General features: G+C 37.2%; 1 protein-coding gene across 1 annotated transcript in view; it reads right to left on the bottom strand.

Annotated features, from left to right (window-relative positions):
* Window positions 1-374: 374 nt before the first annotated feature.
* CCDC81 (coiled-coil domain containing 81) overlaps window positions 375-24,351 on the bottom strand; it is a 61,033-nt gene continuing 37,056 nt past the window's right edge. Inside the window, exons 8-15 of the mRNA XM_074304675.1 lie at window positions 23,038-23,131; window positions 22,323-22,469; window positions 19,315-19,419; window positions 11,186-11,358; window positions 9,791-9,869; window positions 9,475-9,701; window positions 2,530-2,655; window positions 375-626 (exon numbers count right to left, since the gene is read on the bottom strand). Coding sequence (XP_074160776.1) covers window positions 485-626; window positions 2,530-2,655; window positions 9,475-9,701; window positions 9,791-9,869; window positions 11,186-11,358; window positions 19,315-19,419; window positions 22,323-22,469; window positions 23,038-23,131 — 1,093 coding nt within the window. The 3' untranslated portion in view covers window positions 375-484. The remainder of the gene's footprint in view (window positions 627-2,529; window positions 2,656-9,474; window positions 9,702-9,790; window positions 9,870-11,185; window positions 11,359-19,314; window positions 19,420-22,322; window positions 22,470-23,037; window positions 23,132-24,351) is intronic.

The following is a 24,351-nucleotide window of genomic DNA, read 5'->3' as shown; positions in this document are numbered from 1 at the left end:
ATGCCACGCACAGGTAGGCACTTTGAAAAATATTTATTATAATGCTTATTGTAGCACAAAAAAATAAAAAGTCACTTGCCCAAGGTCACATGGGGCAGGGATAACACAGTAGCATCCCAGTCCAGTGTCACATCTCACAGAACCCACCAAACAAAGGGACAGGAATGGTCACTGGTCCCATCCCCGGGGCCCTAAGCCAGTGGTAGTCTAGCCCTTACCACCATACCCCCACCTTAACTCCAAGCAGACAGAAGTATCGAAAATCAACTGGGGTGACCAGGAAGGGGGGAACCTACTTTTCCCTTTTGTTTTTTTTATGTGAACTCTACTAGAGAACATAGAGGAAAAAGACTTCTAAAACTGAAGGCACAAAATAACCTCATAATATTGTTTTCATTGAGGTGTGATAAGCAGTCCACAGTCACATCACCACATCCAAAAGAGTAAAACTTTTCCCCAGGAAACCCAGGCCCAAATGTTCTTTTTAAACCAGCAGTCTGGAACCATGTAAGTATCTGGTCATCGGCCACAAGTTAGTTTCCCCACAGTTGCTCAGACGCCTCTTACACTGACAACAACGTCGATACTTCTCGCATTGATCCAGGATGAACAATTTATCAGAAGCCCTAAGAATGTAAAGAATAAAAACCCATCACTTTCATCCAATTTAGCAAGCGCCTGTTATTATATACAAACAACCGAGAAGCATCATGGTGCAGTGAGTCATTAGATGGCCTCTGAGGCGGTAAGACTGAGGATTCAAGTCTCACGTGCCACACGCGCGTGTGTGTGTGACACACCCAGGATGGTTTGTGACCCCGGGCAGCTCTCTAAAATGATACGTTACAAAGGGTGCCAGTCTGCTTTGGCAAAGGGACTTTCTTCATTACGAGCTCCCTCTACCAGAGAAACAGGAGAGATAGTACAAATAGACATTTCGTTTCTGGAAATTGTAGTGACTAACAGAGGCCGTACAAAGCCTGGTCAGAGGGATGATGGATAAGATGAACAATGGAAGGTTGAGAGATTTCTTCATTTATTCAGCCAGGCATCTTAAGCACTTACTATGTGAAGCATAGTACTAAGCAACTATCTATTTTTGCATGTACATATACAAAACATACATATAGATATAGACACACATGGGCTCCAAGGTCAACTCTGTATCCCCTCTGAGACAGCTGGAGTACAGTGGATAAGAGTCCTGGACCCAGAGGCAGGAAGATGAGTTCAAATGCACCATCATTTACTTCCTAGCTGTGTGACGTTAGGCAAATCACTTAGCTTGTGTCTCCTTCAGTTTCCTCATCTATAAACAGGAGAATGTCAATAAGAGTACCTACCTTCCAGATACTCAGATAAAATGAGTTGATATTTATAAAGCACTTTGCAAGTTTTTCCATACTGTAAAATTATTAGCTATTATGATGATAACAGCCTTCTCCACACTTCACATCATCAAGACTATTTCACTGAAGTCACAATAGCTTATTGACACATATAGTATGTGATATATATGTGTGTGCATATGTATGCGTTACTGTATTTATATAGATATTTCTACATATAATCTATATATGTTTTGTGGGGGGTGTATACAACGTGTGTAACAGACATGGAAGTATGTTCAGTGCTTGGATCTATCTTGGATCAACCATTTATCAATAACCATAAAAACAAATACAAAGAAATGTGGGGTATAGGACAAGGAATCTAGGGAAGTCTGAGGTTGGAGAGAGCCAGGAGAAACAAGGTAGGGTTCATGTTGGGGGGAGCATCTGGTTTGGTGCTTGAAGAAAGAGAAGGATTTCACTAATTCCAATAAGGAAGAGAGGACATTCAAGGTATTATGGGGGGGGGGGGCTGATTCACACAAAGGCACAGCATAGGAGAAGGCAGAGTAAGAACCCTCCATTTGGCAAAAAGGAAAGAAATATGAAATGAGATTGGAAAAGTAGGTGAAAACTAGATTGTGAAGAGAATTGAATGCTGATATGTAGACTTGTAATTCGTTGTTTAGGCAACAAGGAGCTATTAGAGATTTCTGAGCAGAGTGACAATGAGACCGAGGTATAAATCACAAGTATTTGTGACACGGAATGGCTATTTCTCCATAGTAAGTATGATATGTGACCTGTCATAACGTGGTAAGTCCTGTTATATACTCCAAGAGGATGGAAATCATCTTATTTACCATTTTTCTTTCCTTAAGTGCCTTGTTCTGCTAATAATAATGTGTGCCTAACAAGGCTGAGTGAATGAATGAATATGTCTATGCTTTCTATTCTGGACCCCCTGACCAAGCACTTGGATTACCCCTCTGCTAGTCAACAACATTTCCAGAAATGAAATCTCTCCTCCTCTCTCCCTGCTGTCTGTAAGCACTGAGGAGTAGCCTCTGAAGCTGTCCTTGGTCTGTAACTGCCTCACAGGTGGAAAGGACTGAATAAGGCGCCTCTGACGAGAGGCAAAGATGGAAATGGGAAAGTCAGTGAAATGGGACAAGGAGGTGTTTGGGCTGAGTCTGACCGTTTAAAGACCTTCTCCTCCATATCCCGGTGCCTCTTCAGCTCGGCACTCTTCTCCCAGTTCTCCTGCAGACCTTGGTTTATCTTCATTGTCCTCTCAAGCTCTGCCATTCTTTCTGCCAAGTGCCTAAAAAAGAGGATAGCCATCAGCTTTAGACAGAGGCGGACATAGACACCAGCAGGCAGAGACCTGACCAGATTCTTCGTCCTGCCTTCCCTTTAACGTGAGGTTGTGTGGCAAATGGAATGCTTTGGTTGAGTCCCATATCTCTGAGAAGCAAATTAAAAGGCTGATTTCCTTCCCTTCAAATGAGTGAGGACCACCATGCGATCTCTACTGTCCTATCCTGAACAATACTTCCTGTATAGAAGTGACTCTTGGATGCTATTCATCCTGGCAAGTCAACTTAACCTTTGTCTGCCTCAGTTTCCACATTTGTAAAATTGCAACAATAATATGGCTACTTCCCATGGCTGTCGAAACTAAGAAGAGATATGTGTGGTCTCTATAAATGTTGAATATTAATGTTATTAAACTTGCTAAGAAGCTGGTGGCAGCTAGATGACACCCTAGATAGAGCACCAGCCCTGTTGGTAAAGTCAGGAGGATCTCGAGTTCAAATCCAGCGTCACTCACTGTGTAACAAAACCCCAAATCCACACACACACACACACACACACACACACACACACAAATAGGGGCCCGAGAACAGACCTGTGACTTCAGAGCTCCTGGAGGGGAACTTCTACTGCTGATGTAGGTCTGTCCCTTCTCAGCAACCTATAGCCTTAGACTACCTACAGGCCTGAATTTTGAGTGACTTGCTGTGGTCACCCAGCTGACTATCCTTTTGAGATATCACTGTGGGGACAGCTGGGTCACACAGCGGAGCCGTGGACCAAGAATAAAAGAGACTTGACTTCAAATGTACCGTCAGACACGTAATAGCCGTGTGACCCTATGTAAGTCACTTGCCTCTCCCTTTAGTTTCCTCATCTGTAAAAGGATGTCAGTAATTGCCTTGGCTAAAGGGAGACACTTAGGATTATTAAGTGGAGGTTATTATGAAATTCAGCCCCCTTACATTCCACCTCATCAAGATTCACTCTTTCACCGAGTTACAGGTTAAAACTGGAAAGATCTTAAGAGTGTATAAGCTAATCTGCTCATCGGATAGACTGAGGAGAGTAATGGCCAGAAGGTGAACTTCAGAGCCAGTACTAGCACCCAGACCTTCTGACTCCCAAGCTAATTAGAGAGCTTTCCATTATCTTATGCTGTTTCCTAGAGTTTACCCATTCGGTTTTCAAACCCATTGCTTCCTATGACTGTGATAAATACTGAATTTAATGGAAATTCACCCCTTAAGGGGCTAGTAGTCACAAGCTTTCCCCTCTGTCATCATGGTCAATACAATGGTCCATATTTAATCTCACCCTGTTGAAGTCATGGGGGGGGGGAAGGTTGCAGAATTTGGCACCCAAAATAAACTTGGGGGGAGGGTGGAAAGCAAACAGGAATCAGCAAGTGAAACAGGCAACTTCTTTGTTAAGCAAAACAAACCTTCCATTGCCTGGGAGGCTATGTACCCAGTAATGTATGCAGTGGTGTCATTTTGGCACAGAAATGAATGGAGTATTATTTGTTTGACCTCCAGATACAATGATGTTGTGTTTTCTCAGTCTCTAATAATTAGAGCTCACATTTCTCAAGCAAAAACCATCTAATCCAGTCACATTTTAATTTACAGACTCTCAAACCACCTATGAAGCAGGGAAGGCAAGATTATGATCCCCAATTTCTAAATAAGGAACCTTCAGTGAGTAAATTTGAAAGCAGACTTTTTGTCTCCATATTTAACGCTTTTTCCCTTATATCATGTTTCCTCCCACATATTGAGTGACTTGGGTTAGGGGGAAAGAGAGTATTTCTATGCCAGTGGTCTTCAAATATACTATCAATATCAGGGATCCTTAACAGGGCATGAAGTCCATAGAACGCAGAATATTCTTAGAGCCCATCTAGTCTCATTTAAGAGATAACATCACAGGTGCAGATAGGTAAAGTGACTGATTGCCCAAAGTCAAAATTAGGTGAGTGCAGTCTGCATCAGGGATACTTAACAAGTCGAGCATGCAATCCATAGAATGCAGAATGTTCTTAGAGCCCATCTAGTCTCATTTAAGAGATCCAGACAGGTCAAGTGAACTGATTGCCCAAAATCACATAGTAAATTAGGTGAGCTCTAAAACCCACCTCCCCAAATCTTCTCTTCATCCAATGCTCTCTCTAATACACCAAATCTCCCACTTAGTAGTTTAATTTTCACTTCCCCAAGTCCTCATAAAAATATCAAGTCTTGTTTTTTTGTTTGTTTGTTTGTTTTTCATTTCCATGTCTTTTTATGTTGTTCTTATTTTTATCTGGGCGTTCCAAAGTGAACTCCCAACCATACTGATAGCCTCCCCTTACTTTAGACTAGCAATAGCCACTAGAGGTCAGTATCCTCTAAATAAAAATGTTTGCAATAGTTTCAATTATCTGCATTTTGAGTATCCTTCCTCTTCCTAGAATCAGGATGCAAAAGCTAATGGGGGTCTTTATTAGATAAATTATCTCCAGGATGCAAGAGCTAGTGGGGTCTTTATTAGATTATCTCCAGGATGCAAGAGCTCGTCAGGTTTTTATTAGATAATTTTACCCACCCTTGGGCAGAGCAGGAAGCAGAGGCCCAGAGGGACTAAGCCACCTGCTCACGGTCACACAGGATCATAGATTTAGTGGGAAAACCCTCTGAGAGACCACCTAATCTAGACACCACCCCCCATTTTACATTGAGAACAAGGAGAATGACATCCTCAAGATCAGAGGGAGGATTTGAATCTTAGGTGCTGTGGACTCCGTGGCCAGTGCTCGTTTTGGATACCACATACCATATATCACCTCCAGTACTCAGTACTGTGAGCAAGACTATTTTGTAACATGGGCAGCTTGGCAAAATGGGAAATGATTTATAATTGGAGTCAGAAGATATTAAAAATATTAATAACCAAAAATGGTCATTTCTCTCTCAATCTCAGTTCCGTCAGCTATGAAGAGAGAGAAATAATATTTCTACCTGCTTAGCTGTTGTACAAAAAGTGACATGTGAACTCATTATGTGGTACCAAAGCTAGTGATGGCCTCGGTGGAGAGGGAAATGGGCAGGAAAGACAATGCTGAAGACTTATGGAAGGAGGATTAAATTGGGGTGTTGTTTTTTTTTTTTTTTTTGAGACCCAGATGCCAAAACTGCAAAATAGTAAGGGGTAAAAAGGCAAATTGAGATTTAATAAAAAGGAAAACCTCTTAAAGAGATTACCTCAGGGATATTTATATAAAAAATAATGCCTTTATGTTGGAGGAAAACTTCAACAAATATGTTGATGTTCCCTGTAACACCCTAACCTCCTAGTCCCTCAATCTCTTCTCAGCCCACGAGCCATTTCTTCCATTCCACTTTAGCCACATACAGAGACAGTCACACTCTAGATTTCTCCATCACCCACTGGGGTTCCACTTAACCACCAAAAACTCCCAAATCCCTTTATCAAGGCCTCCTATCATTTGTCTTCACACCTCTTAACTCCATTTTACATCTTAATAGTGACCTCTATTCCCTCTATCCCTCTAATACCTTCTCAGGTTCATTAACTCTACCCTAGCTTCTCTTTCCTTTCTTCTCCTCCTAATCTTATATAATCTTTTAATCCTATAGTTAAACAGTTCAATTCAGTACTATACTGTGCCCTAGTCTTATCCCTTGTTCTCTTATCACCATACTTGTCTTCCCAATCCCTTCCTTGGATGACTGCTGTTGTCTACCTTCTATATTTTTTCTCATATACTCATGAACTGCAGGGAAAAAATTGAGCTGAATGGAGCAACTAATAAATTTATATTATCTAATTTCAACTGGATTTTCATTGTATCAAATAATCTCTTTTCTTCCCACAGAAGTTGTTCCAAACCTTTTCTCAAACCTCAATATCTTTCCCCTACTCCTCAGCCGCAACAATAAGCAATATTTATTAACTTTACCATGTGTCGTGCACTGTGCTAAGGTGCTAGAGATACAAATGCAAGCAAAAAACAAAAAGTCCCTGCCCTCAGAGTGACTATACTTTAAGACACAATATATAATAGGGAGCTGAAAAGGGAGGGGAAGGAAGGTATCAGGATGGCATCATAACCATGCTGAGAAAAATAGAGGTGGTTTATATATTTACTATTTTGTGTATTCTATATGTATATTTTATCTTTGCTGAGAAGACTAAGATCCTTGATGGCATGGACTATTTCATTTTTGTCATTGTTATTTCCATTGACTATTTCCAATTTTATTAAATTGATCATTCCTACTTATTACTAGCTATCTGACTTTAAGCAAATTATGGCCCATCTCTGCTCACTTCTAATCTCATCATCCTGCAATTAATTTAAGTCTTGATTGACAACACTCCCTCAACCTCCTCCCTCCCTTCTAAATTGGAGGGCTGGAGGGTAGAATACTAAATTCTTTCCAAAATCTTTACAAGGCAAAAACTAGATTTTCTGGCTCACTTCACTCTGCATCTGTTGCTCTGCTTGCTTTCAACTCTATGGAACAAGATGTCCTCTTGCTTCATAAAATTAATCTCAGTACTAAATTTATCAAAAGTGAAGGATTTCTGGACTCTAGGAAAAGCAATTCATTTATGCTTAAAATCCTAACAACACAGATTCAAGTTTTCCTCTTTCCTCCACATACACCTCCAGCTTTCCTGCTTCCTTTTGTGTTTTGTCTCCCCTCATTAGATTGTAAGCCCCTTGGAGGTAGAGACTCTCTTTCCTAGACTTTCCATATCCCCATTTGCCAACGTCAGTGTCCTACTGTTAGAATTGGCAGTGGGACTGAAATAGAACCACCTCCTTCCTCAGAGAAGGAAAAAGACCCCCCAAAAAGTCATACAGTTTACAAGCAATAAGGCTTGGATTTGAACCAGGACAGGTTTCCTGACTACAAATTAAGTTCTAATGTATCCCTTCCCAAAAGGGTGTCATGAGTTCCTTTTTTATTAAATTTTGGCAACTTAATTCCAGATTCATGCTGCTTTGCCCCAGTCTTCCTTCAAGCCAACTCTGCCCATCCATGAAAAATCACTTATCCATTCTCCTAGTTAAACTTGTCTTTCCAGCTCAGGAGAGTCTTTTACCCAGCATTATAGTAGTTTCAAGGTCATATAGCAATGAATTTCTGAAATCCAACTGTCGCTATTATCCATGGTCATGGGCAGATTCCATAGAACAAAAGCCAAGAGACCCAGGATAGTTACTACTGAAATCTGAGAACCATATGAAAGACAAATGTTGAGGGATTGTGGATTAAAATATTATAATACAATAATCTCCTAAGAGGCTCTTCTGGCTTGTTGGGGGCAGCACAGCAGGAGGGAAATCCCCCAAGAGGATTAAGCAAATATCAGCACTTCAGAGAACTACTGCTAGGTTGCCCAAAGCTTTTTATTCTTTATTCTTTTTATTCTCTAGAGGGGAAAAAAAAACACAACAGAATCTTTAGCACTCAATAAACATTCTTTGTGTTTGTTAAATGCTTAGAGAATTTCAGTTATCTCAGGAGTGGAAAGAGACCTTAGAGATTTTCTTTTTTGCATTTTCTAAACTTTTTTAGCTTAGAGATTTTCTAATGCAATTTATACTTGAAGACTGAAAGCTCCGTCTACAATATCCCCAACAAGTAGCCTCCAAGAGTCTGCTTGACAACTTCCAATGATGGAGAGCTTACTGCCTCCCAAGAAAGCGCATTCTACTTTTGGATAGCAATTCACAGTTAGATTACAATCATTCCTCTTTAGAGCATCATACAGGCCCTGAGAGGTTTTCTGTGGCAGTATATTAGATAGGACATCATGGGAAAGCAAAAACATCCTTGAACCTCCTGAGGCTATCAGAAGAGCCTTACCTCCCTCAGTGATAACTATCAGAGGAAAAATGAGGGGAAGAGGAGGCAGGAGGAGCAGGGATCATAAAGAACTCTAATAAAGTGTGACATTTCTTACATCCTTATAAATAGGTGACTCACAGAATGTTTTAACAATTTTTGGTAGATTGAAGTTAAAATAAAGCCCTGTGACCTATACCTCTGCCTTTAAACATGATATCTGCTCTTGGTCAATGGGAGCAAGGAAAGAGCACGAGAAATTCGATGGTGAGGATTTAGAGATGTTTTTCCATCCTCACAGGGCCATGACATGAACAGCAGAACAAGTATTCACAGATACCTCTGAAAGGAGGATGAAGATATAGATCACAGCTACAGAATGGTCACAGCTACAGTACAAAACCATGTCTGACCCTGAGGCAGAGTCCAGAGCCCCTACCATCCTCTGTCTGGCCAAGTTGGTCATGACCCACTTATTTTTGCTTAAAGTTTTGAGCACCAGCCCTGGAGTTAGAAAAACCCTCTTCCTGAGTAAAAATCTGGCCTCAGACACTTAACACTTCCTACCTGTGTGACCCTGGGCAAGTCACTTAGCCCCAATTGCCTCAGCAAAAAAAAAAAAAAAAAAAGTTTGCAAGATTTTTTTGAGTGTGCATGTATTTGGATGTACACAGTTATGTCTGCATATGCATATGTATATGAGAGTTGTCTGAAGGGATGAATAAATGCATTTCTGCATTTATGCTTTTTTATATTTATATATTTTTATTTTATAAATATATATTATATTTTAATTATATATATTATATATAAATATATTTATTATGCCCCCTATTATATGCATAAAAAGGAGCTTTAATGTACATGTGTGTATCATATGTATGGGCCCATAGTGTTCCAAGCCTTTTCACATGTATTATATGTGCATGCATCATATGAATGAATTTGTTCAGCTTAGTTCTTACTCTCTCTGGGTCTTCTGCAACATTTCTATATCCCGCCTCTGATCCACCAACTGGCGCAGGATGGCTGCCCTTTTGTGGTCCGCAACCGCCTGCAGCTGGTGCTTCATGTACTTTTGTTCCCGTTGCTTCCTTTCCGCCAGACGTTCATTACTCATGTCCATCTTCCCAAAGATGGGCTCAGCTGAATCTGGCTCAAAGACGGGCAGTGGAGGAGGTCTGTTCTTTATCTAAATCCATGGTGAGAGAGGGACAGTGTTCTCAAGGATCCAATACTCACACTGGGCAAGACAAGCTTATAATGCATTAAGAGTCCTACCTGTACATCCAAGGCCCTCTTGTAATATTGTGCTTCTTCCATCCTATCTTTTAAGTACTTTGATCTTTGGGCAGCAAGACTAAGAACAAGGAGGAGAGTTAGAAAAAGGACAGAAGGTTTATCTAGAAATCTAGTTCATCATCATTGATCACTCAAACCATAAGCATTTATTTAGCACCCAGGTGGTGTAAGCTGTGTGCTGAAAATATAAAGAAATTGCATTTCTTTATAAAGAAAAATTAATTCAGCACCTCTAAGAATGGCACCCAGTTATAGTATTTCTTGTCTTTTTGATAACTGGAAAAAGGGATGGAAAGAGTGAGAGAACTTAGAATTAAAAAGAAAAATTAATTTTTAAAAGAAAAAAATAAAAAAGGAATTGAGACCCAGTGTTGGGCATTGAACAAAAAGAGGAAGAAAAAAAAAAAAAAAAGAATTGGATTCTATCCATTGAGAGCTAATATTTTTAAACAAAAATGCTGCAAAAAGGCAACATGCAACTAAAAAATTATAATACTATGAATGTTTATAGTCAAAACATGTCTATATAAAATTGACAAAAATCTGTACTCAAAAACAGATAAATTAAGGTAGGAATATTCACTAAACAAAGCAATTGCCAAGATTCCTTTAAGGAGAGAATTCCACTTTTAAAAGCTGATTCCATGGACATACAACCTTTATGTAAAGTGAGATACACTTAAAGCATTACATTAGCATATACTGTATATATTTTTCCTAGAATATATTTGTTATAATTCAGTAGATGCCCCCCCCAATCAGTTAACTCTGGTTGTATCCTACTATGAGAAGGATATTTCTTAAGCAAAATACAGACATGCTTTTTTGATGATGTAACAGAGATTCAAATTCATTCACTAAAATTCCTGCATAGGAATCAGATTAAAATGTAATTAGGAAGTGATTAGTAAGATAAAAATTAAATAACATGGATAATGTTAAATTGTGATTTTCTAAGTCAGTATGTGACCAGAAGGGATCATTTCTATTTGACTTTCCATTTGAGTTTGACAACATAACAGAATAATGAATAGCACCATATCTACTTTGTTTTTATCTCCTTTAGCCATTTGTACCTAGATGGGAAAAATGCCAATTCACCGCATGACTATGTATGACTTTGCCTGCAACTAGGGATCCTGAAGCACTTAAAAATGTAGATGTAGATGTAGAAAGACCAAATAATGATTATGTTAATGAAAACAATTAATAATAATAAAAATAAGATTTTGGTTTGTGAAATGGCTTCTGTTGGCTCCAGTTATTACAGCTGAGTGGTAATGAGAACATTAGCCTAGGGTCAAAATCCCACCAGAAACCATTAACAATGAAACTCACTTTTCCAATGTTCAGAGAAGGGCAAACTGGACTTACTCTTCTGTGAGCTGCACTTGTTCTAGGCGGTCCATTAAATCAGAATTCTGCTTCTGCTTCAATTCCTTTTCTCGTCTGCTCTCCATTTGTTTCAGAAGACCTTGGGAATACTCCTCTTGTTTAGCATAATTAAGCTCAGGACTGAGTGGTCGTTTGTCAAAAATATAGGATTTCTGTAATGAAGGAAAAGCTGTTTATTGATGCTAAGCGTGTAAATCATTAAAGATGAAAATTCAAAAGCTTTCACTCAGTTGAGCACTTATTGGTTGTTCAGCTCATTACTGGTTGCTATAGAGCGACAAAAGAAGTGGTTTCCCACCTCCAGATGCTCATATTCCTGTTGAAGAGGGAAACAAGACTTGCAAACAGAACAATTAGAAAACAATTAAATACTAAGTTATAAGTCCAGTAGAAAATAGTTCAGGGGAAAAAAAAGATATCAACAAGGAATGAAGCATGGGAACCCAAGATTGAGAGCTATAAAGGATATTAGGAAGAGAATGTTGGAATCAAATTATTACAAATAGAATGAACTTCAGAACTGGAGGGAATTCTCAGGGGCAAGTGGTCCAAACCACACCTGCAAAAGGATCCCTCCTATACCATACTATCCCAATCAGTATCTAGTCTTTGAATAAGACAAGGATTTTATTCTTAAATCATACTCTCTAGAACCAGGAGATCATTATACACTTCAACAATGATACTGTACGAGGATGTATTCTGATGGAAGTGGAAATCTTCAACATAGAGAAGAGCTAATCCAATTCCAATTGATCAATGATGGACAGAATCAGCTACATCCAGAAAAGGAACACTGGGAAATGAGTGTAAACTGTTTGTATTTTTGTTTTTCTTCCCAGGTTATTTTTATCTTCTGAATCCAATCCTTCCTGTGCAACAAGAAATTCGGTTCTGCACACACATATTGTGTCTAGGATATACTATAATACATTTAACATGTATGGGACTGCTTGCCATCTAGGGGAGGGGGTGGAGGGAAGGAGGGGAAAAACTCGGAACAGAAGGGAGTACAAGGGATAATGTAAAAAATTACCTATGCATATGTACTGTCAAAAAATGTTATAGTTATAAAATAAAAAATATATTTAAAAAAACATACTCTCATCTGGACTAGTAAAAGGAGCACAGAATAAATGCATACTGAGAGAGAATTAGATGCAGAAATAATTATTAATTTGGGGAAAAGGAGACAAAAGGAAAATGGGAAATTGGGAGAAGTAGGAGAGCAGATTAAAGGAGAAATTAATCTTAAGAAAAAAATAAAAAACACATATAAAAACTAAAATAAACCACTAGCTAATTTAAAAAAGAAAACCAAGTAATCAGTATAAAAATTTTAAAGAATTTACAGTAAATAAATAAAATAAGTTATTATGAGCTATTTCACCTAATTATATGCCAAAAAACTGATACTTTGAATGAACTTAATATTTACAAAAATACAAAATGTTCAGGTTAATTTTAAAGGAAATAAAAGACTTACCTAATCCAATTTTAGAAAAAAGAAATTAAACAAGCTATAAGTGAATTTTCAGGGAGGGAGAGACCAAGACTAGATGGATCTATGAAGGGAATTCTATTAAATATTAAGAGAATAATCAATTTCAATGCTACTTAAGCTCTTTTTTAAAAGGGTAAAAGGAGTCCCACAAAATTGCATCAATAACACAAATATGGTCTTCATTTTAATCCAACAAGATTCAAAACAGAAAAAATAATTCTATAGATCAAGATCCTAAATAGATATTAATGCCAAAAAATCTTTTAAAATATTAGCTATAGCAACATATATCAAATATTATACACTATGCCCAGGGCTAGATTAATAGTAGGAATATAGGATTAATTCAGTATTAGAAAAACTATAAATATTACACACTATTAAGAGTCAGAGGAGAAAGATCATGTTCAGTGCCAACAGGAGGTAAACAGGCTGTAATACTTGAGACCCCGGATGTGATTTGCTGTGAGCATATAAATGTGTTCACAAATGAAGTTGTAAGCATTTATAACACGCCATATTAATAGTAAAAGCAACAAAAATAATATGTTAGTATCCATGGATACAGAAAAAACTGTTGACAAAATACAATACCTATAACAAGGAGGAAGTAAGATGATAGATCTTTGAATAGGGGAAGAATTCTTACCAAAGAAAGAAAGGAACACAAAAAATTACATTGGACAATTCAGATTATATGAAATAAGTTTTTGCACAAATAAAAGCAATATTGCTAAAATTAGAAAAGCAGCAGATAATTGAGAAAAAAAAATTTGCCACAGGTTTCTTTGCTAAAGCTCTCATTTCTATGATTAACTAATGAAATTAAATACAAACCATTTCCCAAAGATAAGAATGGATAAGAAGAAATAAAAGCTATCAATGCCATATGAAAAATGATCTAAATCACTAATAATTAGAGAAAAGCAAACTAAAACAACTCAGATTCCTCAACCACTATCGGATTGACAAAGTAAACAAAAAAAAAATGTCAAATATGGAGGGGCTATGGGCACTGGTCCAGTCATTTCAGAAATCAAGTAGGACTTAAGCCCCTAAAGCTATTAAACAAAAGCCTCTCTCAAACACAGTGATACTGCTATTAGGTCTTTACCCCAAAAAGAACAAAGAAAGAGAAAAGGGGTCCACACATACAAACATTCACAGCAAAGAATTAGAAACTGAGTGTGAGTCAGGTAGGAAACCATCAGTTGGAGAATGGCTGAACAAGTTTTGGTATATGACATATGAGTTTGATGGAACGTGACTGTTCTAAAGCAATAATGAAGGAGGTGGTTTGACAGACATTTGGGAAGATGTGTATATGCAGTGTGAAGTGAGCCAAACCAGAACAATTTATACAGTACCAACAATACCATATAGACAAACAACGCTGAAATCCTGAGGAACTCTAATCAACACAATGACCAAACACAATTCCGGAGGACTCGTGGTGAACCATGCTCCTCAATAAAGGACAGACTGAGACATATTTCTCTTTACCTGACTAATGTAGAAATTTTCTGCTCTACTATAAGCATTTGTAATAAGTTCTCATGATTCTCCTGGGTTCCCCTTTAAAGACATCATTTAGTGGTGGATAACTCAGATGGATGGCTTGCAAATGATTAATACCTCAATTGTATATCTTTCTATATCCAGTTGCAAATATAGAACAATCTGGCATCTTGGATCCCATTTAATGATGAATCCCGCACCTTGACCAAACATCATAGCTTCTGGCAGACCGTAATAAAGATTAACAGTGAATGGGTAAAATTAGAAAATATCTAGAATATATCATATATCCTCTTTTTTGCCTATGAATCTTTAGCTAAGCCAGTCAACATAGGAATGGCAGGAGTCCTAAATATGGAGTTGGAGGTCCTGAATTCAAATATTACCTCTGCTACTTAATATTATTTACTATCATTTAAACAATTAGTCCATAAACTCAGTCATGTAGAATATCTGAGCCTTAATTTGTTTGTAAAACTAAAGGCTTGCACTTGATAATCTCTTTGGTTCCTTCTAGCTGTAAATCCTGTGAACCTGTGAAATGGAAACAGTCATAGATAGTTGGCTCAATATGTGGTGGAGATGATTGAATTGCCTTGAACGAATGAATGAAAAAGCATTTAGTGAATGATTACAATATGCCAAACCCTGAGCTAAATGCTAGAGAAATCATTCCATCAGTAATTTAGTATAACTAACTCCTGCTGTTGGATATGGTAAGCAATTAAACTTGACAAGACTTGCTGCCTAATGTCTTCTAACAATCCACTTCAAGAAATGTATTTTATCTTCACAACATTTTCAACTTATCTTCCCTGAGGGTGAGAAGTTATAACACTGTCAACATGTATTTAAAAAAATTCCATCCACAAATTCCTTAAAGTTAACTGAGATAAATATAGATAAATACATTGTCAGAAATGACACATGTGTGTGTAAAAATTAATTAGCACAGAACAGCAATCTTTATAGAAATTTGTTATTTTAAGTTGTGGTATATGCATATAATGGAATATTTTTGTTCTATAAGAAACCATTAGCAGGCTGATTTCAGAAAGACCTGGAAAGACTTACATGAACTAAAGGTAAGTGAAGTAAGTAGTACCAAGGGAGCATTGGAAACAAAAACTGTGATGGACTTAGCTCTTTTCAATAATGAGGCGATTCTGGCCAATTCTAGTAGAATTGTAATAGAAAGACCTCTGCAGATGCAGAGAGCAATATGGGGACTGAATATGAATCACAACGAAGTATTTCACCTTTGGCTTCTTATTTTTCCCTTCTGATCTGATTTTTCTTGTGCAATATGATAAATGTGGAATGTGTTTAGAAGAATTGCACATGTTTAACATATATGGGATTATTTGCTGCATGGGGGGAGGAAGAAAGAAAAATTTGGAATACAAGCTTTTTGCAAAGGATGAATGTTGAAAACTTATTTGCATGTATTTTGAAAAGTAAAAAACTATTGTTAATTTTAAAAGAATGTTATTTTGCAAAGGAATCTATTATAATTAAGTTCTTCCTCTGAAATGATCCTTCCAAATAATTTTTTTTAAACTTAAGTCTCCTTGTCATCTTCCATGGAAGTGATGAGTTAAATTAAGAGTCTTGTGTTAAAGCTGCTGTCTACTGTCCCTTTTTTCTCCATTCTACTCCTAATCCTACTATTGGTAAATAAGAAAATCATATGTCAGAGGTGAGTTAGGAAATATACTATCTTGAAAACCAACTTTCATTCTAGGAAACTTCTCTATTGATGGTTCAACCAGGTGAGTTTTCTCTAACCCCTAACACAACCTATCTGTGTACTAGCTGAACTCTACAAGGGAATCCTGTTCTCAGAACAAACAGAAGATGCAACACCAATATAAGATACGTGACTATGACACTGGGAAGCCAAGTTGCTAAAACACCAGCCACTAAGAATCTGCTTCTTTAGTGTACCCATTTTCTCTCAGTCAACTTGCTCAGACCTGTAGTATTCTAAAAGGGAAAAAAAAACCTCAAAATATTTAAGTAGGATTAGTTCAGATAAGTAACAAGAGATAGGAATCCTTTCCTGGCTTTCTTCTAATCAAGTTCTTTGGGACCATGGCATGCAGGTGACAATGTAGTGCACACAGTGCTGGAACAGGAGTCAGGAAGATGAGTTTAAATTCAACCTCAGACTTTACTAGCCGCATGATCTTGGGCAAGTCACTTAATTTTCGTTTTCCCTACTTTCCTCAACTGTAAAATGGTGCTAATAAAAGCTCCAACCTCACAAGCTATTATGAGGATCAAATAAAATAATTGTAAAGCATTTAGCATAGTGCCTGTCACATTTATTTAAATATTTATTCCTTTCATCTTCCCCCAAAATTAGATACTGTTGTTAACCCCAGAGGGACTATATAAAAAGATCAAATAAGACAAAAAATTTTGTAACCCCCCAAAAAAACCCACATAAATGGAGTTTATTATATGCTTTGATCCTCATCAGTCTTTTCAATATCCAAAATCAATTTTATGCTGCCAAACAATTTTTAGACAGTGTGTTCAAATAAAGTTATCAAATGACAAGTCAAATCAACAAGTTAAGTGAGGGCAGAAAGTTTTTAAAAATTGACAGGCTTCACTGTTGGATAATTCATATCAATTTCTTGTGAATGGTTTTAATAAATCAAAAATCTTTCTCTATTGGGTATCTTTCTCCATATTTAGCTCACGTATTGAGCAATCTGAAATCCTACAAGTTAATAATGGATGTTTTGGATTAAAGCAATGAGTTCTTCCATTCATTTATTAAGGACCTACTTACTATTTGCATTACACTAGATATACAAATACAAAAATAAGGAAAATAAATAAGTAAATGTGTTTTTAAATGTAATTGGGGAAAATAAAATATGTCATGCAACAGGGAAAAAAGATATGGGCATTTGTTTCAGAGAGAAGTATGAAGACAGGAAAAACTAGTCAATTTTGTGCTCATCTCACTATCCATTTTATTACCTGTCAAAGATATATACTTACTCACTGATAAACCCTAGAGTTTGTTTGTCCAGCTATCTACATATCATAGGAATAGGATCTGGACAAATGATCTCATTGGTATGGGGAGCTATCAGGGAGGAACTCCTTTGCCAATGCAGGTTGGCACCTTTTTCCTTCAATTTATAGTCTTAGAGAGTTGCCTGAAGTATGAAAAATTAAGTGATTTGGCCAAGATCACACAGGCAATAGGTGTCCTAACTTCAAAGGCAGTCTCTACTCAATGTATGCTGCACTCTGCATAACATACTATATCTCAGTTGTACAGCCTTGGTCTGGAAAGACAGACATTCTTCATCCCACTGATTTTTTTTCAGTGTGGGTAGTCAAGGCAATCTCCTTTGATTATATTTTTAATCAAGAAGACATCTTTGTGAGTTCAAATCCAGCCTCAGATATTTACTAGCTATGTGATTCTGAACAAGTCATTTTTGCCTCAATTTTCTCATCTGTAAAATGAGCTGGAAAAAAGAAATGGCTAACTATTCCATATCTCTGACCAAAAAAAAACCCTAAGTGGATTACAAAGAGTTGAACTCTGCTGAAACAACTCAGCAACAATTACTCCAGTATCTCCGCCAAGAAATCTCCAGGGGAGTCATGAAAAGTCAGACATGACTAAAAAAACAATAATAACAAAATATAATTCCCTTGAAGTCAGGAACTATTTTTGTCTTTGTATCTAAAGTTCTTATCACAATGTATATACAGAACACTAGCACTTAATATTTCTTAATTTGCCCAAAACAACCACTTTGAGTCCAATGTCTTTCAATTCCAAGGTAGAAGCCATATCCAATTGTTAGTTGATTGCATTTGAAAGAAAAATTACACTGGCCCAAATTGTTCATATTAAATAGTGTCCAACCTTCACACAAAGAAAGTGTTGCATCAGATATCAGTAAATAGTAAAGGGGATTAGCATTGCCTTAATATAACAGTCTAATTTATTACTGCAGATTGCTTAGTGCAAAACCTTTTCCATAAAAACTTTATGGTATATAAATTTAAGAACTCAAAAGCAATCAAAGGCCAGATGACATTCCAAGTCACAAAGAATAAAAGCACTAACACTGCACTGCAGCATCTCTGGCATTCAGACATGACATAAAAAATAAAGGAAGAAATATAATAATAAAGAGGACAAAATTTTATCAGTTGATAGTTATAATACATACATAACAACCTAGGGAGATACTTAAAAGGAATTTTTAAAATTATCATTTTTAGATGAAGAAACTGATACTCAAAGATTTAAGTTAAGTGACTTGCCCAGAGTCACATAACTAGAAAGTATCATAAGAGTGATTTGAACTCAGATCTTCTGTGATAAATTGATAGGAAATGAAACCAAGTGAATAAAGGGACAAATTAAAAAGAAAGGGAAAAGGAAAGAGGGAAAAAAATGTAAGGGTCTTTTAAATGGGCGGGCACAGTGCAACAGGAGATTTGAGTGGTTCAGAAGGAATCTCTGTGGATATAGGACTGCCCTGTGGGTGGGATTCTGGCCATATTGAGATAGCTTTGTAATGGGTGATGGATCTCTTGCTGGTTGGCTGTGTGTGTGACCTCACAGGCCCTTTATAAGCCCACTGCAGACAGCAGTCGCTCTCTTTAACCTGGCTTCCTAGCCTGGGGTAGCCGAGCCAAGCTGATGGATAGCCAGAGAGATAAGAAGTTTGGTAGTGAACATGTGGGTCTTCAGACCAGGTGTTCACTAGGGACCTGACAAGTCAGAGCATTATGTGAGTAGGTATAATAAAGGCTTTTAAGATTACACGTGGCTATTCTTGAGTGCGCTACCGGTTATTAAGCTATAGATTCAAGAATTCACGGCCAGAGACCTTTGAAGGCCTCAGAGGAAGCGAGCCATGTAGAGTTGACTCTGCAAAAGTCAGTGGTCAAAGGTACTCTGTTGGGCCTTGGACAGACTGGTAATAGTAACTGCCAGGAGGGCATGTTACAAGAAAAGAAATGAAAGGAAAGTAAAAGAAAAAAAGGAAAGGAAAGAAAGGAAGAGGAAGAAATGGGAAGGGAAAGGAATACTTACATAAAATTCAGGTTTCTCCATCTTGTGGCTTCTGATAGCTTCAGCAACTCCAAGATTATATGCAGCATTTTTCTGATTTTGTTCTCTAATGGCCAAGCTTTTAGCCTATTAAAAAAAAAGAAATAAACATACTAAAATATGAATTTGAATAAAGCAACTCTCTGAGCAATCAATGTTCACCAAAAGCCTGCCTTTCTAAAAACAGCAACAGTCCATTAAAATGACACCATAAGTAACAGATTATGCCCAAATGTTAGGATTACTAGGTGAGAACTCAGGTTGTCTGGATAGTGACAAGGTGAGAATTCAGGTTGGACAATTACAAGGTGAGAACTCAGGTTGACTTGATAGAAGGAGCAAGCTCATTGGCTGAAGTGGTTCTTCCCAGAAGCCCTTGCATTATCCCACGCCCATTCTCTGGGAGGATAAAAGAGACAGCATTGGGCCCAGAGAGCAGATCGGCCTGGAGAAGGATAAGAGCTGGAGGAGATTCAGAGCCAGGATTCAAGAAGAAGACTCTGCATTGCATCAGGCTTGACGGGGCTCTCTGCAGGAAGGGAAGTCACTTCTCTGGACAAGAGTTAACAGCAACTGCCTGGAGACAACGGTTCACTATAGGAAGAAGAATCTGTCTGAGAGATTTGAGTAGACACAGCAGATCTCTTCCCAGAGAGCGATCCAGCAGCTTCTGGAGACGACAGCTCGCTACACCCAAAAATGTTCTTTTCTGAATTTAATTAAGCAATTATTAAATATCAATTATATTCAGCACTGGAAGATGTAGAATAATAACATAAGGGATTGAAAATATATATCCAAATGGTATTGAGCAACAGGAATAGAGAGAGAAAAGAAAGGAAGAGATTGAATATTTAGAATTATTTCAGCAAAGAATATCTTTTACAGTTACATACTGCAGTTTGCATTAGAAGCTTTACAACAGACTAATTATTGATTAGTATTTAAGCTAAGTGAAGCCAAATAATAAGGAAATTCTCCATTGACAGACTCCCAGGCACCATGAACAGATACACCAATCAGGCAGTTTACTATGGAATTAGCAATATTCAAAGAAAACCTAAATAATTAATGCTCTCTCCTTCAACAGGTATTAAAAACAAGTGAAGATTCTAGTGACTGGCAACAATTTTTTGTGTTATTTTTTTCCTCCTAAGCCAAGTAAGCACTAAATGCTTTGTGCTTGGTCTCTTTTTGGAAGATAAAAAAGATCTAGAAGACAATGATTCTGAAGAAAACCCTACAACTACTTCTTTGTGAGATATTTTGTGACCAATTTTTAAAGGACACAATTATGACAAGTTTTAATTAGACCAATAAGAGCAACTATGGCACACTTTGAAAATTCCTTAGCATTATTTCTGTGAACAAGGTGATTTTAAGACAGGGCCTAGAGAATAGTGATTAATGAAATTATATAAATCTGGAAGGAGGTCTCTTAATGGAGTGCTGTATAAGTCTATGCTTAAACTTGTTCTGTTCCTACTTTTTGCCAGGAACTTGGATGAATCTATAACTTCAAATGGCACAAAGCTGAAAGAGATAAGCAATTGAACAAAAGAACTGAGATTCAAAAAATAGTGATCTAAGGCTAATAAAAAAAAATTAAAAATAACAAAAATGAACTTTTAATTACATCACTACTGCAGAATCAATGGTTGGACCATTACTCCAAGGGATGAATGTTGTTGACAGAGAGAATGGAGAGCTACTCAATTAATATTTTGCTTTTGGCTCATATTTTGCATATTTTGTTTGCCATGAGGAATAGACTCTGGAATGGAAAAGAAGAAAATGAAAAGAGCTAATAGACAGTTGATAATTAAGGTTAACTAAGGGGCTTGGATATGGACTAGATTTGTAATTTCATTCATAGATGGAATATCGGGGGAAAGAAATTCCCAAGAAATACCAAGCAGGTCAGCACCTTCTTTACAATCTAGAAAGTTACCTAGAACACAGAGAGGTTAAGTGACTTATATTGTTATAGAGGCAACATGTGTTAGGGGACAGGACCTTAACTGGGATATTTCTGGTTTCATGCCCAGTTCTCTATTTACAATGCCATACTGTAAAGCAAAAAATATGATTAAAGAGCCCCTCTTGATCTTGGTGAATTTAAGCCATATGGCCCCCATGAACTCCATCCTCTATTACTTTTCTTTTGTTGATCCTCTAGTGATCTTTGAAAGATCATGGATGAGGAGACATGTATTGCAGGATAAAAGATAGGCAAATGTTACCCTGATTATCCAAGAGAGGAAAAAAGAGTCTAAAAAGCGATATGGAGTTTGATTTCAGTATATTAAAATTCAGTCCCTATCCTCAAAAAGCTTACAGTATAGAAGGAGAGAATATGTATATTTATGTGTGTATAAGTATTTTTTCATATATATATATAGAGAGAGAGATATGTATAAGTATATATATATATATATATATACATATACATATATATGTAAAATAAAAGCAGAATATGGTAAGTACACCAGAAACTTATAAAGAAATGTTATTAGGGGTAAGTGGAACAAAGATGAATTATTTTAGGAAAACAGGGAGAGGCTTCATGGATGAAACAGGAGTAGGAGCTAAACAGGCAAAGATAAGTGAAATACATTTTCAGAGCAGAGAATGGCATGGACACCTTATACATTTAAACCTATTCTGAATCAGAGCTTTGGGATTCTTTTAAAGCAAAAAGGGACTTTAGAGATTAATTTAATCTGCTGTTGTTGAGTCATTTTGATTGTGTCTGACTTTCCGTGATCCACTTGGGGTTTTCTTGGCAAAAATCCTGGAATGGTTTGCCATTTCCTCCTCCAGCTCATTTTACAGATGAGGAAACTGAGGCAGACAAGGCTTATCAACTTGTTCAGGGTCACAGAGTTAGTGTCTGAAGCCAGGTTAGAACTCATGAAGATTACTCTTCCTAACTCCGAGCCCCATTCTACTGTCTGTGCCATCAAACTGCCTAGCTGATGCTGGGGTACCTGATGTTTGTGGATTGCCTCCTGATCTTTCAGCATTAGATATTGTTGCATGATGCGGTCATCTTCTATTTCCTTTCTTTTCTTGTCTTCAGTGCTTAACACTGGCACATTCCGCTGGGCTCGTTGTAAGCATACATAGCACATCTCCTAAAATAGCAAGTTGAAGGAGATATTAAAGTCACTTACTACTTTCTTTCTCCCCCTTCAAACAGCCAGTAATTTTGCAAGGTCTCACAGGGTTTGTGACCACCAAACACATTTTGTGGAAGAAAATTTGTGGAAGACAACTGCCAATAATAAAAGTTTTTTACATGGGGTCCCCAAGATTTTTATTTTTTTTATTATTTTTTTCCTGAGGCTGGGGTTAAGTGACTTGCCCAGGGTCACATAGCTAGGAAGTGTCTGAGACCAGATTTGAACTCGGGTTCTCCTGAATTCAGGGCTGGTGCTCTATCCACTGCACCACCTAGCTGCCCCCCTAAGATTTTTTAAAAACTATTTAAGAGTCACACATCCAGAGATTAATATGTGATGGCATGGAAAAGGATAAGAGTCTGTAGGTTAGTAACACAAATTACTGGGCTCAGTTTTGGTGCTGATTGCTTGAGACGCTCTCAACTAAGACGTAGTAACTTAAAAAAAAAAAAAAAAAAAAAAAAACAGAAATAAGAGATTAAGGAAAATTGTGTTGTGAACTTGTTTTTAAATATAATACCTGTCCTGCTTTTGCATGGCCCTGGCAAATTGGGGCGACAGGAGTTTTTGGCTTAATTTCCATATCTGGTTTCAGAGAACCCGGTGATTTTAATCTAGAAAGATGAAATAGAGAATCAGTTTTTTTTTTTTTTAATACAATTTCTCTTCTACACCGAATATTCATTTTTTGCATTCTTATTCAAATCAAATTTCTACAGAGAATTTTATGGTTATATGGGCCTTGAAGGTCATTTAGTCTAATGCAGTTCTGAAAAAGGAATCTCCTCAACAATATTTTGGCAAGTAATCCTCCATGTTTACTTTAAGAACTCCACTGACAGAACTTCCTCTCCCCACCCACTCCCTTCCTACTAAAGAAGCAATTTCATTTATAGACACCTCTAATTGTTAGGACACATTACTTTTTATTAAGTCAAAATATATCTGTCAATAATTTCTACCCAACATTCCCAGTTCTGCCCTTAAAGGCCAAAAAAGAACATATTTAATGACTCTCAAATAACAGCCTTTTAAATATCTCAAGGCAACAATTGTGTCCTATTTTCCTGCCTCAAGTCCTTTCTTTTCTAAGCTAAGCACCCAAGTTCCTTCCACTGTTTCTCAAAAGACATGATTGTCAGTGCACTCACTAACTATCTTGGTCACTCTCTCTAATTCCTCCAAATATAGAATGCTCACAACAGAGAAAGACCTGACTATCACCTCCTTTTATTTCTTTTTTTTTTTCAATTAAGGCTTTTTATTTTCAAAACATATATAAAACTAATTTTCTTTTTTATTATATATTTACAAGATATATGCATGGGTAATTTTTCAGCATTGACAGTTGCAAAACCTTTGGTTCCAACTTTTCCCCTCCCCTCCATTCCCTTCACCCCCTCCCCCAGATGGCAGATTGACCAATACATGTTAAATATGTTAAAGTATAAGTCAAATACAATATATGTTGTCTAGATAATTTTCAACATTCACCCTTGCAAAACCTTGTGTTCTAAATGTTTCCCTTCCTTTCCCATCCCTTCCCCTCGACAGCAAGTAATCCAATATATGTTAAATATATATGTTAAATATGTGCGATTCTTCTATGCATATTTCCACAATTATCTTGCTGCACAAGAAAAATCAGATCAAAAAGGGAAAAAATGAAAAAGAAAACAAAATGCAAACAACAAAAAAGTGGGGGAAATGCTATGTTGTGATTTATGCTCAGTTCCCACAGACTTCTCTCTGGGTGTAGATGGCTCTCTTCATCTCAAGACCATTGGAAATGTCTTCAGTCACCTCATTGTTGAAAAGAGCCATGTGCATTAGA

Source organism: Sminthopsis crassicaudata, chromosome 3, assembly GCF_048593235.1.
Source record: "Sminthopsis crassicaudata isolate SCR6 chromosome 3, ASM4859323v1, whole genome shotgun sequence".
Lineage (NCBI taxonomy): Eukaryota > Metazoa > Chordata > Mammalia > Dasyuromorphia > Dasyuridae > Sminthopsis > Sminthopsis crassicaudata.
This window is presented reverse-complemented; position numbering and strand designations above follow the sequence as displayed.